General features: G+C 40.6%; 1 protein-coding gene across 4 annotated transcripts in view; it reads right to left on the bottom strand.

Moving 5' to 3' along the window:
• The window catches only part of LOC132118212 (serine/threonine-protein kinase WNK3-like), a 44,042-nt gene that overhangs the window by 11,572 nt on the left and 14,190 nt on the right, over nucleotides 1–18,280 (bottom strand). Inside the window, exons 4-18 of one of the 4 annotated variants that reach the window (XM_059527882.1) lie at nucleotides 17,545–17,702; nucleotides 17,033–17,121; nucleotides 16,732–16,951; nucleotides 15,728–16,043; nucleotides 15,507–15,613; nucleotides 10,310–10,531; nucleotides 4,560–7,913; nucleotides 4,065–4,105; nucleotides 3,848–3,977; nucleotides 3,648–3,764; nucleotides 3,414–3,515; nucleotides 3,060–3,108; nucleotides 2,696–2,848; nucleotides 890–2,496; nucleotides 67–322 (exon numbers count right to left, since the gene is read on the bottom strand). In XM_059527882.1, the coding sequence (XP_059383865.1) occupies nucleotides 67–322; nucleotides 890–2,496; nucleotides 2,696–2,848; nucleotides 3,060–3,108; nucleotides 3,414–3,515; nucleotides 3,648–3,764; nucleotides 3,848–3,977; nucleotides 4,065–4,105; nucleotides 4,560–7,913; nucleotides 10,310–10,531; nucleotides 15,507–15,613; nucleotides 15,728–16,043; nucleotides 16,732–16,951; nucleotides 17,033–17,121; nucleotides 17,545–17,702 (6,921 nt within the window). The remainder of the gene's footprint in view (nucleotides 1–66; nucleotides 323–889; nucleotides 2,497–2,695; nucleotides 2,849–3,059; nucleotides 3,109–3,413; nucleotides 3,516–3,647; nucleotides 3,765–3,847; nucleotides 3,978–4,064; nucleotides 4,106–4,559; nucleotides 7,914–10,309; nucleotides 10,532–15,506; nucleotides 15,614–15,727; nucleotides 16,044–16,731; nucleotides 16,952–17,032; nucleotides 17,122–17,544; nucleotides 17,703–18,280) is intronic. The other 3 variants (XM_059527884.1, XM_059527883.1, XM_059527885.1) reach the window with 3 other exon arrangements.

Genomic DNA, 18,280 nt, shown 5'->3' with positions numbered 1-18,280 from the left:
GTTTCAGGTCAGTGCCCATCCACACCCCTCACTCGCTCTCTCTTGTGCGCTTCCTGCGGACACTACCTTGCTGGACTCTGGGCTTCTTGAACAAGCTGGCGGAGTGGCGCAGTTTGCATGCCCAGCTTTTGAATTTGCGAGTCCAGGATTTCTTGCTAACAGGATTTCTGATACTAGGACATGTCAGGTTTAGGCCAAAATATCCACCTCCTTCATTGTGCTGCAGCTGCTGTTGTCCAGGCCACAGGGGGACAGGCGGCTGAGAAGAGGAAGGCAAGAGAACATCTCCAGGGGTGGAGCTTTCAGTGAGGGAAGGGGGAGCCTGGAAACCACACATGAACAAGAGGAGGCAAACAAATTTAAGAAGTGTGTGAAATGGCTGAATCGAATCTGAAATCAATTACATCATAATCTTAGAAATGTATAGTACTGTTTAATGTCTATGCGATTTTTTTAAAATTTGAAGGCATCATCGGATGCAAAATTTTCTTTTACATGTTGTTAATGTACATAAATGTGTTTTGGCAGTGTGTGTACACATCTACCCTATAATGCTAAAAATCCACCCAGTGTTTTTTTTTATTTTTTATTTTTTATAATTCACATAAATCGTATCATATCAACTTGTGTAAAATGGGCATCCGATGACCCCTTTAAACTGGTTTCTTTTTTTGTAGGAAATATTACTTTTTTTCTACTTTATTCCCCTACTCAAAAAAAGAAACTAAATGAATTTTAATAGAAAATTGTTAAAAACATGTTCATCATAGAAGAGGTGTATGTATGAACTGTATTTTAATGGATTTTAGAATAAAATAGACTGGGGCAAAAAAAAAAAAAAAGCATCATGTCACTGATCTGTTTTGTGAGATAAACACACTCTACTTACACTTACAGATGATTCATTGGGCACTTTCGGGGATCCAGGCTCCTGTGGAGGGGAAACGAGAGAGCATGGAGGGGATGTAGAGGAGAAGGATGATGCCGGCTGGTATTGCACAGCAGACGGGATCGTCTCCTCTTCACCCGCTCTCTCCTGCTCTCCATCCGGAGAGGTAGAGGAAGAGCGAGGGGTGGTGGAGGAGGTGGTGGAAGAAGTGGAGTGAGGGGAGGTGTCTGAGGAAGTTGCAGGAGGAATGTTGGGGGGCTCTGAAAGCTCGTCAACTGCGGTGGAGGCCGCAGCAGATCCCGAGGTGGAGCTGGGGGCAGGAGCAGAGCCGCTGGTGGAGCCACTTCCCAGTGCTGCCCCACTACCACTGTGTTCCTGATACAGAAGAGTCCTCAGCTTCTCATCCAATGTCTTGATCCGGTTGTCCACAAACTCGATCTTGGGTGGGCCTTCGCTGTCTGACTCCGCTACCGAGGAGGGCTGGGCTGGAGAGGGTGTGAAAGTGTGGGAAAGGGCAGGAAGAGCGGGTTCAGAGAGTGGCAGGGGTGGGAGAAAGGTGTCTGAAGATGGATGGGCTGGGGCAGAGTAACTGACAGTGTCTTCCCCCGTGGACAGCTCAGACTCCAACTGCTGTATAGACATCTGCTTCTGCACATCTGGAGGCACTGCGCTTTGTGTCATAGGCGCCATATCATGTGGTACCTGCTGAGGTAACATCTGCATTTGCTCACTGGGAAGCTGTTGCGGGATCACCGGTTGAAATGCAGATCGAAGCTGTTGGGGATCTTGGGTCTGGAGGCCATGCTCTGGATGCATCGTCAGTATCGCTGTGGTTTCTTGAGACACACACTGATCTACCTTGTGCTGTTGGATTTGCTCAGCAGTGGTTGTTTGAAGGCTGTGTTGCAGCAAGAAAGTGGTCTGTTGCATTGCCTGCTGTTGAGATTCAACTGGTACTTGTTGGTGAGAAACCTGCTGAACTTGGGCAGCAGGAAGAGCTCCCTGCGAAGGTACGGCCTCCACTGGCATTGGCTGTGACAGTGCTTTTGACTCGCTAGACTGGAGTGTAGGTGGCTGTGGAGTGACCTGGCGCACTGGCTGAGGCATAATCTGCTGTTTCTGAGCTTGTTCGGTGGTGGCCATTGCTGACTGTAGTGTCTGGGTTTGTTGAAGTACATCTGTTGTCTGCAAGGGTGCCATTGGGGTTTGTGCTAGAAGTTGCTGTGAAGTATCAGCGTGGGTCACCAGCGACGCTGGAGGGGTCTCACAAGTGGATAAGGTAGAGAGGGGCTGTTCAGCCTCACCTTTAACTGTAGCTTTTCCTTGGTCCATGCTGGAGCCAATGAAAGCTGCGACTGCAGGGAAAGGAGCAGCAGAGGTGCTGGAAGCCATGACAGGGACTGGGCCTGCAGGCAGGGCAGCAGAGGAGACTTGCTCTGCTGTTGGCAAGGCAGTGGGTGTTACATCTTTTTGGGCAGCAATGGCTGAGGCTGACATGGATGCAGGAGCTGATACAGTAGAGACTGGAGGAGAGGATGCAGATAGTGCAGAACTTGGGGAAGATGCTATCCCAGCAAAAGACTCGGAACGCTGAGGGCTCACATGATCTGATAATACATTAGACAGAGTAAATATTCAACAGTTGTCAAGACAATTAACAGTATTCTTATTAATTATCATCACTATCTCTCCATTTTAACTGAAATCTAACAGTAGAAATGTTCTCAGTTCATTATAGTTTGGATTATTTTAATTGCAAATATCACTCCAGGCCAAAAGTAATGTGCGTCACAGTGAATTTTCTACCTCTCTCTGTTTCTGTGGAATTGGGGACTCGGGCCTCTCCCACTGGAGGGGGAGTGGAAGCTCCCTGGTTGGAGTGTGAATCACGATGGCGAATGGTTTGGTTAATGAAGAATCGCCAGCGACCTACTGGGGAAGACTGAGGCGCTGAATCCACTTCGGAAATTAGGAGAATAGCACATAATTATTTATTTTACTATTAATTGTAACAACAGTGTAAAAGGAAAAAGTCTCGGTTGATATCTAGAATGTTTTAATCAAGATAAAAAGATACTGAAGTTATGAAGTTAATGCAACTTTACCCCATCTCAACTTAATTCTTCTGTTTTATTTGTGAGAAGATCAGACTGATTACAGTGTAACTCACTTGTTGCACTAGATGGGGTGCTCACATGGAGTTGCTCCAAGGACCCAGTCTGAGACAAATAAAAACGTAAAATCAAACATACACTACCATTCAAATGTTTGTTTTTTAAAAATAAATCAACTTTTAATCAGCAAAGACACATTAAATTGATCAAACATGATGCTAAAAACTTTTCTATTTCAAATAAATGTTATTATTTTGAACTTTCTATTCATCAAAGAATATAAAAAAACAATGTTGTTTCTTGCATAAAGTTAAAACAAAATAATACTAATAAATCCCCAAAAGTACATAAAGGAATAGTTCATCCAAAAATGTAAATTTCTGACAACAATACAGTTGTGAATGACAGACCTGTGAGTGAGTGCTTAGTATTCCTTGAGCTTTCTTCACTATAGCTCTCAGCTCCTCAACAAATTTATCTTTTTCAGGCTCAAGAACAAAATCCTCCTCCACCTACACAAAACACGTTGTTAAGACATTTACTGGTGTAAACATACTTCTATAGCAAAAGCCACAAGTCACAAATTCTCTTAATATGTTTCTCAAAAAGCAAATGAATCATTCTAGCTGCTGAACGTATTTAACCATATAATCTGCAATGTCCTCTGGTGCATCTCCTTCAATGTCAAACTTGAATGTGACCATCTTGTTGCTGTGAGTCTCCAACTGACACTCTACCATGTTGTCCCCTGTGCCTGAGACCTACAAAATAGAGTTTATAGTATGATTCAATTTATATTTACATAAAAAGTGAAGTTCAGAAAATTACCAATATTGTGATATACCTGCAACATGCTGAGTTGAAAATGATTTTTTTCAGCTTTTTGACAGGATGATCTCCTCTGAGATTTTACCTTATCTTGTTTTCCACTGACCCATTGTGATTGGGCCTCATCTCCATTGGCAGGAGCAGAGCTAGATTTGTTAAAATATTTCAAATCAAATCATAGATCACATTGTTACATGTATTACAAAACAATCAAATAATACACAACGGCTTACCCTGATGAAGAGCCCCTATTGGCAGACTGATTTAGGCTCTCCTGTTAAGCCAGGGAAAAGACAAACACACAAATACACAAGAACAGCCAAATACCAACAGGAAAGAAAAACAAAAACAAAAGACAAAATATCAGTTAAGTAATGAGTACAAATAATATTAAAATAACATTTAAATAATCCATAAGAAAAATAGCAAAGTAAGTGCAAAACAGAACTATCCTTAATTGAAAAGATAAAACTAAGTTTGATTTAAGTTAACTTTGGTTTTGTATGAGTTAAAAAGTGTTAAAAAAGTAGTGGGTCTTGCATCGCAAGTTAACAGGGTTAGAAGAGATAGATGTTTATATGCCTTCTACCCTTATTAACATGTTCTGCAGAATCCTCACATGCACATAAATGGGTCACTTTTGTATATTGCCATATTCGCTGGTCAAAAATGTTCACTGCTGTCGTGCAACACTGCATATCTGCATATCATATCTGGTGCTTTTGTACCTGAGCAATGCCCAACAATGCAGCGTCACTTTCTGCCAGCGAGGTGGTGGGCAACACAGATCCATTAGAGTCATGGGACTGTGAAGCACTGACAGTAGGAGGGGAAGCAGGGATCATATCAGCAGGCCTTGCCTGGTTTAGCTGTGCCTCTACTGTAACAGGAATTTCTGAAACTGGGACAGATGGTTGTAGGGCTGGGAGTGTGCCAGACGACTGAAGGGAAGTATGAAATGGACTTGGGGGGATCTGTGATGGAATAAAGCCAGTTTGGGAGTAAGGAGGCTGCCTCAAACTCCCAGTAGCCTCTATGTGGGTCGGTGCCTGTTCACTTGAGTGTGCTTGTGACTGCATGCTAGTCTGTGTGTGCGCTGGGGCGGGAAGGGTCAGTTTCTGCTGGTTCTGTGGGGAGGGTGTTGGACCTGAAACCACATGTCTGCACAAAGGTACAGTTCCAGCTTGGGTCTGAGGTACCTGACTGGGTGCAATGTGAATCGGGAGCATATGCTGGAGTACTGGTTGAGGCTGACTAGGTTGTTGGTGGAGATCTTGTGGTAGGAAAGCATTCGGTGGCAGAAGCTGCTGCACGGGTTGGGCCTGATGCTGATGGTGCAGGGGTTGCTGTTGCTGCACATGGTGGGCTTGAGGCAGCTTCTGCTCATATGGTTGGGCAGTCTGAGGTTGTACCGGAGGCATGGACTGCAAGAGTGTCTGCATCGAGGCCACACTAACTGGTTGTTGCTGAGCTTGGATAACTGGCGGCGCCTGGGCCTGCATTTGAGATTGGTTTGACTGTTGTAAAAAGCACTGTGTGGACGAAGTGACCATCGGGTTGATAGTAGGTGCGAGTGACATAGGAGACAGTACTGCTTGCTGATATTGCTGCAGATGCGGCTGTTGTTGTTGTTGTTTCACAGATTGTGTGAGGTCTAGCTGAAGAGACTGGATGGTTTGTGAAGCGACAGGTGCTTGAGCATATTGTGTGGGTAGAAGTGTAGAAGCAGCTGGGACCATAGCATGCACAAGAGGCGCAGGAGTAGTTGACCCTACTGCAACTTGACACTGGAGAGAAGCTGCAGCCTGAGGTGGTACCAGCTGAGATTGGGATGGAAGGGTTTGTCCTTGTGAGACCATTTGTGTTGGAGTCGGGATAAAGGAATGAATAGGTTTTGGTGTAGGAACTTGCGTTGGAGATGTGATCTGCTGGTTTGGTTGTGGAACTTGCAGCTGGCTTGCTTGATTATGGCCTCCCGTTGACTGTGTTGCAGGATGACTTTGAGTCTGCAAGGGAATCTGACAATAAATTGCAGGCTCTCCTTGACTTTGGATCTGAACTTGTGCTGAAGGTTGAGCTGACATCTGCAGTGGTACCTGTTGCTGAATGAGAAGTGGGGCTGGTACTTGACTAGGTATTTGAGCGCTAACCATTTTTGGTACTGCCTGAACCAGAGATGGTCTGTGCGAAGCCTGGGGGAGGACAGATTGTTGCTGCTGAATCAAGACAAGCTGCTGCTCAGTTTGTTGTTGAGCAAGATAAGGCTGAGGTTGTGGGGGAATCATTTGTTGAGAGTGCTGAATCTGACTAATCTGTTGGATCATCTCCGTAGGCTGTGCTTTCACTAGGGTTGCTTGTTGTTGTCCGCTGTGATCTGCCAGAGGAGCACGTTGCTCCAAATGTTGTTTCTGTAATAAAACTTGTTGCAGTTGTTTTTCGGATAGTTTTCGCTGTAATTCAATCTGGTGTTTTTGCATCAGGAGGTGTTGCTGCATATGTGATTCTCTTTGTTGTAGCAACGTCTGCTGTTGCTGTTCGGTATGTTGTTGAATTATCTGCTGTTGCAGTTGTTGATCTGTCGGCTTCTGTAGTTGTAGTTGTTGAAGAACATGTTGCTCTATCTGCTGAGACTGCTGCTGCTGGCTTAATAAAGTTGGTTGCTGTTCGAATTGTTGCTGCTGTTGCAGCTGCAGTACTTTTTGCTCTAACTGTTGTTGCTGCTGAATGAGCGCTTGTTGCTGCTGCTTTTGTAAAAGAGCTTGCTGTTGCTCCAACTTTTGTTGTTGCTGCTGCTGTTTAAACAAAGCCTGCTGCTGCTGCTCTAACTGTTGCTGATGTAAAATAGCTTGTTGCTGCTTCAATTGGAGTTGCTGCTGTTGTTGTAGCAAAGCCTGCTGTTCCAATTGTTGTTGCTGCAGAAGAGCCTGTTGTTGTTCACGCTGCTGCTGTTGCAGTAATGCTTGTTGTTGCTCCAATTGCTGTTGCTGAAACAAAGCCTGTTGCTGCTGTCTCTGCTGCTCCACCTGTTGCTGTAAAATAGCCTTTTGCTGCTGCTCCATTTGCTTTTGTTGTTGTAATGCTTGTTGCTGCTGCTCAATCTGTTGCTGTACCGCCAAGTTTTGTTGTTGCTGCAGAAGAATTTGTTGCTGCTCAACTTGTTGCTGTTGTTGTGGCTGAATATAAACTTGTTGTTGATGTTGTTTCTCCATTTGACTTTGCAAAACAGCTTTCTGTTGCTGCTCCATTTGTTGCCTAATCAGAAGTTGCTGTTGTTGTTGCTCCGTCAATTGCAATGGCTGTTGGATAGTTTGAAGTACCGGCGGCTGTTGTATCAATGTCTTTACCAGGCTCTGCTCTTGTGATTCAGACATTTGTTGCAAAAAAACTTGCTGTGCCTGCTGTTGCTGAGTCTGATGCTGATATTGTTCCACTGGGGGTTGTTGTACTGACACCTGATGCTGCTGTATCACAACTTGCTGTTGGGGTTGGCCTGTAGGTTGTAGTATGTACACTTGCTGTTGTAGATCACTTTGCTGAGGGTTGGTCATTGTTTGCTGTTTCTGCTGTGGCAATGGTATATATGGCTGCTGAGAAGTACTGGAATGTGGCTGCTGTTCCGGCAGAATCACCTGGGGTTTTTCTACATGCTGTGGCTGTTGTAACAAAACCGCCATTTGTTGAGCATGGTCCGTTTGCTGTGGCAACAACACTGTCTGGTGCTGCTGTATTATATTTGCCTGCTTTTGTGGTGTTGGTTGCTGGATGTTCAGTTGCAATGTTCCAGGCAATTCTGACATTACCCTCTGTTGCGTCTGAACAATAGTTTGCTGGGGCAAAACATCAGAGGGTTGTACAGAAGCAATAGTAGTTTGGGTCTGCATAGGTTGCATGATTTTGCCTGCTGATGCTATAGGTTCTCCAGGTGGGATGGAGGAAGTGAGGACAGTCATGGGTGCCTGGGGTGATATAGGGGGGATGTATGACTGTGACTGTACAACAGAACTGTGGGGAGTGGAGGCATCACTGGGTCTGGAGTGTAACATTTGTGAGGATGTAACATCTGTTGAGTATTGTGGAAGGGGCTGGTGGGGAAAACATTTTGGGATATTATTTGGTAAGATTGGACAGGCCAGAGTATGGTGTGGGGAAGCAAGTAGGGGTGGGAGGGAGAAAAAGAGAGAGTAAGCATTAGTGCAGTTAATTAATCTTCTAAACAACATCATAATCTACTAATCATCCATTCAGGAGATTATGGAAAGCAAAAGATATGAAACAAGATTCTGCGCATGTGGAGTCATTAGGTTATTTCTATACTGTGTTCAGCCTACGATCAATAACAAGGTTTTTGATTATATGCCTCATCAGATCAGAGGTACTGTAGCTGTATTCCAAGAATGAAAGCCATTAAATATGTTGTTCAGGTCAACCCAGTCCACCACTAATGCTGTACCCAAAAGGCCCATTCACACATTAGCCCTGCAATGCACCAATGGTTTTTGAATGACGGCAGCAGTTTTAGTCAGGTATGCAAACATTTTTTAGAGTTTGAAAAACCCAAATTATACTTTTATACGTTTTGATTTGTTGTTTTGCTCCTAGTGGGAATAGATAGGCCTTAAAGGGCTAGTTCACCCAAAAATGAAAATCAACCTATAAATTACTCACCATCAAGTCATTCTAGGTCATTTCTTCTATTAGACAAATCTAGTCAGGGTTATATTAAAAATTATATTTGATCTTTCAAGCTGTTCAATGGCACTCAGCAGGTGTTACAGTGCATCAGTCCAAAAGAAGTGAAATAAAAAGTGCCCATCCATAATTGGGGGGCTGGGGGGGTTGGATGTGGGTGGATTGGTGAACAAAGGCTTCCTGTAGAGAATTGATGCATTTTTGAAAGAAAAATATCTATATTCAAAACGTAATAATCACTTGCGCCAACAGTTGTACAAAGGAGCAGCTCTGGGAGGATGACGTATGAGGTTGGCATTGCGCATGCGCTGGTGAGTTTGTTAAAGTTAAAGTTGTCAAAGTTTCCTTACTTTAGCAAAGGAAAACCAGTCACCTCTTGGCTTATATCGAAATCCTTTGACATTCTTCTTTACAAATCCTTGTATTGTACTTCTAATTAGTGACCGTAGTTTTGTTTTGATCTCTCCCCTGCGTTTCCATGTGCGTCACTTCTGAGCGGCGCACACGCAAAGCCGACATCATTCGTCATCTGTCTGGAGCTGCTTCTGTGTACAACAGTGAGAGCAAGCTAGTTTAATTTGATTATTACATTTTAAATAAAGTCATTTTTCTTACAAAAACGCATCAATTCGTTACAGGAGGACTTAGCTGTGTAAGACACTTTTACTAAGGATGGGGGCTTTTTTGTGATTATTTTTTTTTAAATTATAGAATAGAACATGGTCAACACGTGTGACACAACTATACAAAACCAGGGTCTGTATATGTATAAAATAAAATAAATAACCATGATTAATAAATAAATAATAGATAAATAAAAGGAGGAGAAGGAGAGGGGAGGGAAGTTCAGTTGATAGCACCAGCATGGATCTAAGATTAGGATGTGCGCTTTTTATTTCACTTCTTCAGGATTGATCCACTGCAACACCCACTGAATGCCATTAAACAGCTTGAAAGTTCAAAGACTTATTTTTAATATAACTCCAACTGGATTTGTCTGAAAGAAGAAGAAAGTCATATACACCTATGACTTGGTAAGTAATTTATGGGCTAATTTTAATTTTTGGGTGAACTAACCCTTTAATTCAGATATGTTTCCAACTCACTGCCTCAGGAAATGTATTTTCATTCTGTACATTGTACCTTTCCCCTCAAATAAGGTTGCTAGCACTCCTCTGTATACTTAATTGTATTTTTACAGATATATTACTATCTATCTATAAGCATACATTTTTTTATATGACAAAACGGTACTAAAATATGTAATAATTACAATTCAAGGATTGCATAGAGAAAATGATTAAAAATTTGCTTAAAGTTAAAGTTTTACAGCCATTACCAGCTATGTGGTTCTGCTTATTAATTAGCTCAATTTTACAGTGAAATTCAACAACAAATATGTTCTCTGGACCTAACATTAAAAATGTAGGTCAGTGAACATCATGCAACTCAGCACATGACCTAAATCAAAGTCACAGACTGCACAGAGAGATTCCTGAGAGGAAATCCAATTCAGTATTTCAGTAATAGTGTGCCATGTCTACATATTGTTACTGACAATATATAGACATGGCACAAAGTTACCGCAACTGACAAAAGGCACAGAATATGAGGGATGAAATACTCCAGCAGTCCCTCAACATATTCCACTAAAATAAGATTTGACATTGAGTGTCCCAAGTCTCCCTGGATTGATTTGTTTTAGATATAAATTGTTGTGTCCACTGCAAGAGTGGGGCAAGAGAAGAAGAAAAGACACAATAAAGCTGGGCACAAGGGAGACAGTCACCTGAGAATATGGTTGAGGCACATTTAATGGGACCTGTGACGCCATAGTAACTGGTTGAATGAAAGTCTGTGCCACAGGAATGTTAGGAGCCACACCACCACTTTGGCCAATGGGAATGCCAGATATCCCACCATTCTGGCCATCAGGCACATTTGGAACCCCTCCGCTTTGACCAATATGGAGCAGCAGGGGGTGAGACATAACCCCTGCCCCTTTCACCCCCTAAATAAAGGAAACAATTCTTATCCAACCAAAGTGTACATTGAAACAACAACTTTTTTACTGAACATCAGAGGTTTCAAATGAGCAAGAATGGGGGTGTCTCAGCAGCTGGGGATGTATGGCACTCGATAAAAAGCTTGTTAACCCTCTGGAGTCTAAGGGTATTTTTGGGGCCTGGAGAAGTTTTGTCATGCCCTGACATTTGTGCTTTTTTCAGTTTCTTATAAATATCTAAATAGCTAAAGTCTGATCTCACTGTAATCAGCACATACTGGGCTATAACAATATGTGAGCAGCATGTATGTACATGATTGTGTTTTTGAGAAAAAAAATGTTATGCGTGGTTAGTGAAAAACTAAAAATGTTAAATCACTTGAAAAAGGCCATAAAACACATAAAGAACATTGGTTCCCGGGACTTTTGAGAACTGGAGCTTGTAGCCTAGAATTTTTCTTTCTAAATTATGTGAAAATCATCTTGTTTACTCACTCACAGAAAACAATATATTGATTTAAATTTTCTAAGAGACTTTATGTTGGTAAAAGTCATATGCGAGTAGGCGTCAACTATCATGAATATCATTGTGATGTACACCTGAGAAGACAAAGGCCTGCATAATGAGCTGCATAATGAGCCTCTCAGTCATCTGTGCCACTGAGAGGGAAGAGTTACAAGAAAGAATGTGAGGACAAAATAAATCTATATCATTTTATGTTTGTAGTTTATTTAGAATATATTTATTTATCCCACAACATTATTTAATATCAACTTGTGAGTGCAGTTAAACAGTTTTAGAGCTGAAACAACTAATCGATTTAATCGATTAAAATCGATTATTAAAATAGTTGTCAACTAATTTAGTCATCGATTAGTTGCTAAACAACTTTTATTTGCCTTAAACGCACAGTATGGAATTTTTGGCCACCAGGGGTCATCAACCAAAATAATAACATAAGACGTACTTTGATGACGTCGGGAAAGAGCGTAGGCTCATGGGAGTTGTTGTTCATTGGAACACGCGCTCTGTCGCTCCCCACATTCCTCACTCATTTTAACTGAGGCCGGCGACACACTGGATGTGTGGCGCAAGCGTCTCAGCTGCGTGGCGTGTCAGTTTTTAATTCGGCTCCCATGTTAATAGGTTAGAGCTTGCAGACTGCCTGCGTGAGACGCGTGTCTCAGGCGCGGCTCAAGGCGCGCGGAAAACGCGTGCTTGCTAGAAATAGAACCGACGCCTTTGTTAATAATTTAATTGGAAAAAATGGGCAAAACTAAAATATAAGTACATAAAGATTAATCGATTAATCGTAAAAATAATCGACAGATTAATCGCTTATCAAAATAATCGTTAGTTGCAGCCCTAAACAGTTTATTAGAACAATCAAAGGTGACTTTCAAACTGAATTTTTTGCATCATTACTCCAGTCACACAATCCTTCAGAAATCCTTTTAACAATCTGATTTTCTACGAAAAAAAACATTTATTGTTATCATTATTATTAATGTTGAAAAGAGCTCAGAATATTATTTTTTTCAGGTTTTTTAGGGGGGATAAATTGAAAGAACAGCATTGTGTTACATTTGTTACAGTTACATTTATTTGTTACATTTATATTTGTTGAGAAAAAGTTGTTAGAAAACTATTTAAAATAATAGTTACGAAGGTTAAGGCTGATAAGTTAAAATTTAGTAAGTTAACATTTAATACACAACATTTAGATTAACAGTTCATGTTACAGATACATATATGTGGTTAAAACATTGTGTCATTTTGATTTGTGAATTGACTTCATTTCCCAGGATGCATTGAGCAATGGTAAAGGTCATGTGGTGAACTATTGGTGACATTTCATATACCATTAAAACATAATAAAATAATTCAATAATTTAAAATATTTAGAATCTGCACGTCTCTCTATCTCTCTCTCTCTGCGTCTCGTGCACGCACCTCTCTCTCTCTCTCTCTCTCTCTCGCTCGCTCTTCGTCTCGCGTGCGCGCACCTCTCTCTCTCTCTCTCTCTCTCTCTCTCGCTCGCTCGCTCGCTCTGCGTCTCGTGCGCGCACCTCTCTTGTTCTCTCTGCGTATCGCGCGGCAGAGGAGCAGCGTTTTAATTTAGTTAAACACAGATATTATGTTGCTTTTCTAATTTTACATGCAACTATGTAAAGTATATCATTCAGTCACTATTTCATATTTATGCCATTGTTCTTTCTCCCTTTCCCCCCGTGATTTTGTCTATATTGCGAATATAAGACGACCCCCCATTTTTTAGGACAAAAACGCCTATTTTTAGGACAAAAAAGCGTGTCTTATATTCGGGTATATACGGTAATTATATATTCAATAGTCATAATATTTAACAATATTACTGTTTGTTGTATTTTTCAAAACTTGAAACTGTGTGTGTGTGTGTGTGTGTGTGTGTGTGTGTGTGCATGTGTGTGTGCCTATCAGAGGTGGGTAGAGTACCCAAAAACTGTACTCAAGTAAAAGTAAAAGTGCTTCTAGAAATATTTACTCAAGTAAAAGTAAAAGTACTAGTCTTGAATAGTTACTTGAGTAAGAGTAAAAGAGTATCGGATAAAAAATCTACTCAAGTAGTTAGTTACTAGTTACTTTGGGTCATATATACTGAGCCTATTTTTATTCAGATATATAGATAAAATGTATGTAATGTATGTGTGCATGTATAAATGTATATATTTCATCAGCCTTTACTCCAATTTATGTAATTTAATATAAAACCCTGTCTGTTTACTTAAGTAATAGATATAGGTGTCATGCCATAACATATTTTTAATACGACTGACTTTATATTAAATGTGAATTTAACATTGAAAGTTAATGTGATATAAATATTGCTACTAATCTTTCATTGTTCAGAAAAAGAGCAAATAACATTTACATTATTAAAGATCATTTTCACTGACAGTCTAGATTTCAATCACTCTCAGAAACTCCCATTAAAATCACTGAAACTTTTAACACTGTGAAATCAATATCTTAATTAAAGATTTGTACACACATCTGCACTTTGATGTTTCTGACGAGAGAATTCGCCAGAAAGAGGTATTCAGTCAGTGAGCGAGTGAAGGAAGCACCGGCATTTTAGCGATGACTCATCTGAACACCCCTGATTGGCCAATGCTTTAATAAGCTCAAAAGAATCATGTGTTATTGGTTATAATGCGCAGCGCTGTAAAACGCATCTATCTCTGGCTCAGCGCCAGCAAGCGATCACAGATCTGAATTTAGCAGCTGATGATATGACTTGCTGAACGTACTGGCACCGATGTGATTGTATTAAAATTAATAAAATCTCTATTTTTTGTCTTTTGGAAGCTGCATCCAACTTGACTCCCCTCTGTTATAAGCCACACACGTAAAACAAACTAATGTCACAGTGGTATCGTGTACTGTAATCGAATGTAGCCCAAGTTATTACCTGTTAAACAGTAGGCTAGACAGCACACGCGGTGTTCATCTAATAAGGATCTCCATCGCTAGCAAATAATAGCCTTTGCAGATTTGCTTTCAATTCAGTGCAGTTCCAGCCCCGTTTTCAACTCTCTTTCTGTTCTTAAACGTTACAACTCCGAGTGAACCACTTCAGACGCTCAGCGCGTGCGGCAGGGAACTGAACGACTCATTCAAACTGATTCATGAACCAATTCACTCATTTGCCAATTGGTTTGATCAAGCCTTTGAACAGAATTGACTCAAAAGAATGAATCATTCGCGAATGGGCATCGCTCATTGCCCAGAGAAAAGTAGACGGCGCGTTTGGAATAAACTGAAGCATTTATAACATTTATTGCATTAAGATAAAGTAACGAGAGGAGCGTCGCCCACAGTAACGAAGTAAAAGTACAGATTTTCCCCCCAAAATTTACTTAAGTAAGAGTATAAAGTACCCATCTTTAAATATACTCCGAAAAGTATTAGTTACCCCAAAAAATTACTCAAGTAAATGTAACGAAGTAAATGTAACTCGTTACTACCCACCTCTGGTGCCTATATCAAACAAGTAGCCCTCAAGACTATTTTATCCCTTCAGGGAGCCCTCACTCACAAAAAGGTTGGAGACCCCTGGTGTATATTGTTATTGAAACTTCATAATATTTCACTTGTTTATACATTAAGTCAGGAATTATAGTTTGTAAAAAGTCTTTGGAAAAAGTCTAACTAGTAAAATGTTTACACGTTATGTGAAAACAAGTACAAGAATATAAATAAATAAAAAGAGACTGAATAAAACACTTCATCCTTTTTTTCTGCTGAAATCCAAATCTCAAATCCTCAACCACATCACATCTTTTTGGGGTGAATTATGTCTTATTCCTCTCATCGCGAAGCAAACAGTAAAATAAAAAAACTTGAAGAACAGTCTCGCTATGTTGTCTTCTTTTGTATGGGCATATTCAAGCCGCGTGCTTCAGTGAAACATTAGAATCTGAATAGCGCGTTCAGGGCGGGGGCGTGGTCACATTAGATATAATAAAGAGAGACGTGACAAACGGACATCGCGTTGTTTTCATATGGATTACTTTATCACAGAATATTTGTTTTTGGCAGCACTTGTTTAGTTTAAAAGTAGACATGTCAGGCTTTCTATAGATATCTCTCTCATGTCTCTTCGCTGAGTATTCACGGAGTTACAGTTCATTTTAATAACATGTTTGTAAATGAAAATCTGCACAGACAAAGGCTGCAGACAGTACACCTTGTTTGTTATCTTTATTTTATAAGTGCACAAAGTTTTGTTGTTATTATGTCTGTATACAAAAAAAAGTAGACCCTTTACAGATTCGATTGATGTATTTCTCTTATCTGTATGATCAAAACTGAAAGTGTAATTTAAGTTCTTTTCGGGGTTATCAGGAGAAAATGCCTCATAATGCGTATATGCGTTAATCGACTTCAGAGGGTTAAAATGCGAAGTAAGAAATTGTTTCCTGAAGTAGCAGTACTTACAGATGTGCCAGTAGGGTAGCTGGTTTGATCAGGAGCACATTGGTTTGCTATCTCAGGTACAGAAAAGGCTTGGCTTTGTCCACTGACAGCAGGAAGACTCTCACCCTCTGAATATGGAAACGTGGATCAACATTTTCACACCAATTTGGAACAAATATTAAGTAAAAAAAAGTGCCTGTTAGATCCTATTCATTAATTGAGATTCAAAATGAATTGTGTACCTGTGAGGCCCAAGACAGTGCCTTGCTGCTGGACATGTTGGTCCACTTCCGGCAGCTCCTCTGCCTCTCCCTGACCCCCAGCAGCTCCTGTGCACTGTGAGGAGGTGGTACCGGAAGGCTGCACATAAGAAAAGGAGGAGGTTAGGACCGAGGAGTCACGGCGATCATCCAGACATTGTTGTTGTTGTTGCTGCTGCTGCTGTTGAAGAAGCTGCTGTTGACGCCGTTCACGGGACTTCTTAATCAGGGTCACCCTGTCTCTGATGGACTTCCCCACCACCTTAGCATCACTTTCATGGAAAAAGCCGGATTTCACCTATAAAGAAGCAGCAGAATTGAAGCATGAGTAAAAAAGATATAAGGGAGGGAGAATGTCAATTATGTCTTAAAGGGATAATTCACCCAAAAATTTATATCTTGTCATAATTTACTCACCCTCATGTCACACCTGTATGACTTACTGTCTTTTGTGGCACACAAATGGGGGAATTTTAAATAAACTACTGACATGAATGTATGGGGACTGGAATTTTGATGCTTCAGTAAGAATACTGTGTCGTCAGCTTCAGTCCTCATTTACTTTAATTTCATTGAAAAAAGCAGATATGTTCTAAGACAAATGTTCTAAACAAAGTCGAACAGGTTTGGAGTGACGTGGATGAGTAAACATTTTGTTTTGAGTGTTGGTGAACATACATTTATTGCCATATCAGCTTCATAGCTCATACAGATTACACATTCAACAATATAATAACTACAGTATAATAAATACATAAACAAAAACAAACATAAATATTCAACTTAAATTAAAACAAAAACACAATACTCTAAAATATTAATAATATTTATTGACATTTCTGGGTGAACTGTTCCTTTAAAAAATGAATCACGTGATTCATTTTTTTAAAGGAACAGTTCACCCAGAAATGCACAAATTATAATTTGTATTATTTCTGTTTTTATAGATTTAAAACACTTGTCCTCTTAAAACACTTGTTTCTCACCATCTCTAGTGCAACTTCTTCAGCACTATCATTCTCCAAGTCATAGCTGAACTCGATGGCCTCGTTGTCCTTGTGCTTGCCCTTGAGTTTCTTTGGGTCTTCAACCCAGATGCGCAGGGCCAGGCATTCTTTGGAGCCTGTATCTTCCTCAGCGAGCTCCACACGCACACCGGTGTCCTCCGCAAAGAAAGCATGATTTAGAAGGTCCTTCACTGAGAGCCTAAGGGTGAAAAGAGAGAATTGAGATGACGCTGCATTCTCGCTTCTCTTACAGAAGAACTTCCATTGTTTATGTGCTTACCGCTCAAGTCGGTTTTGGCGAATACAGCCCTCAATGATTTCTTTTACCTCGGGGTCGTTTACTTTGTCAAAACTGGCAGGCTTGATACCCTGCAAAAAAAGAAAATGTATTTTGTTAATTCCCCAACATAATTCACAAAGCACCTCGACGCTATGTGCATACTGATTTAAAGTGCATAGTAATGCATACAAAAATGTTGTACTTAAAACAATCATAAAAAAGGGTGAATTCACTAAAACTAATTGTGCCCACTGACAATAAAGTTTATTTGCACATGCTTAAACATCTTTCCCAAACAATCGGCATTGCTCTATTCCCAAGGGTGCAGGCTGGTTTTGAGTGTCAGATTGTGAAGTATGCAGCAGACTACCATAATATGCCATACTTTGTACATACTTTCCTGAAAGTATACTGGACTACAACCATGTGTCAGAAATTGAATAAAAGATCAGCATAAGTTAGTGAATTCACCAAATAATAATCTACAAAACAAGAGTCATATAAAGACTTACACTAGTGACTTTGCGGTAGATCTGTGCAGCATTTTGGCATTCTGAATATGGGTACTCTGAGGTAGCCATTTCTAGCATGCACATGCCAAAGGCATAGACATCCACCGACTCGTCATAGTGCTCCTCGTACATCTCTGGGGCCATGAACTCTGGAGTACCTGTGAAATTAATGCAACATTAATTTGACATCCTGTCTCTTGTTTGCATCTGTCTGCCATTTCTGCTATCTTTATCTTCTGTTGCTACACAAATCGGTACAACTCGTTACTTCTTTTCTCCTTGACAACGGCCAATCAACGTGCAAGTAGTTATGACAACTTAATTATCACAATGACCTTGAAGTCTGAAGCCTATAAATGTGCACCATTCACATGCAAGAATTTTGTAATGTATCACAAAGGCCAAACAAGTTCAAGCCATATTCCTCAGATTCAACTGCAAACCACAAGTATATCATATTTGAAGCAACCAAGAAGCCCTTGAACCAATTGTGTACCTTTTACGGGCTTGAAATTTCAGATATTCTATTGATGGATTTCAGCCACTGCAAACAGAAATCATCATATATGCAGCACCCTGGTGCTTTCACAGTTCTTGCTAATCATGATGCCTTTGCAACAACCTTGCAATAATAGTTTAAAATTGTCCAAGTATGCTGCTGCTGGTTTCAGGTTTTCCTTCTTAAAAAGAACGGTGTTATAAATGGAAGTGCTGCTTCCTTTTTCATGTTTGAACT

The sequence above is a fragment of the Carassius carassius genome, chromosome 37, assembly GCF_963082965.1.
Source record: "Carassius carassius chromosome 37, fCarCar2.1, whole genome shotgun sequence".
Lineage (NCBI taxonomy): Eukaryota > Metazoa > Chordata > Actinopteri > Cypriniformes > Cyprinidae > Carassius > Carassius carassius.
Note: the sequence above shows the minus strand (reverse complement) of the source record. Positions and strands in the feature narration are given on the sequence as shown.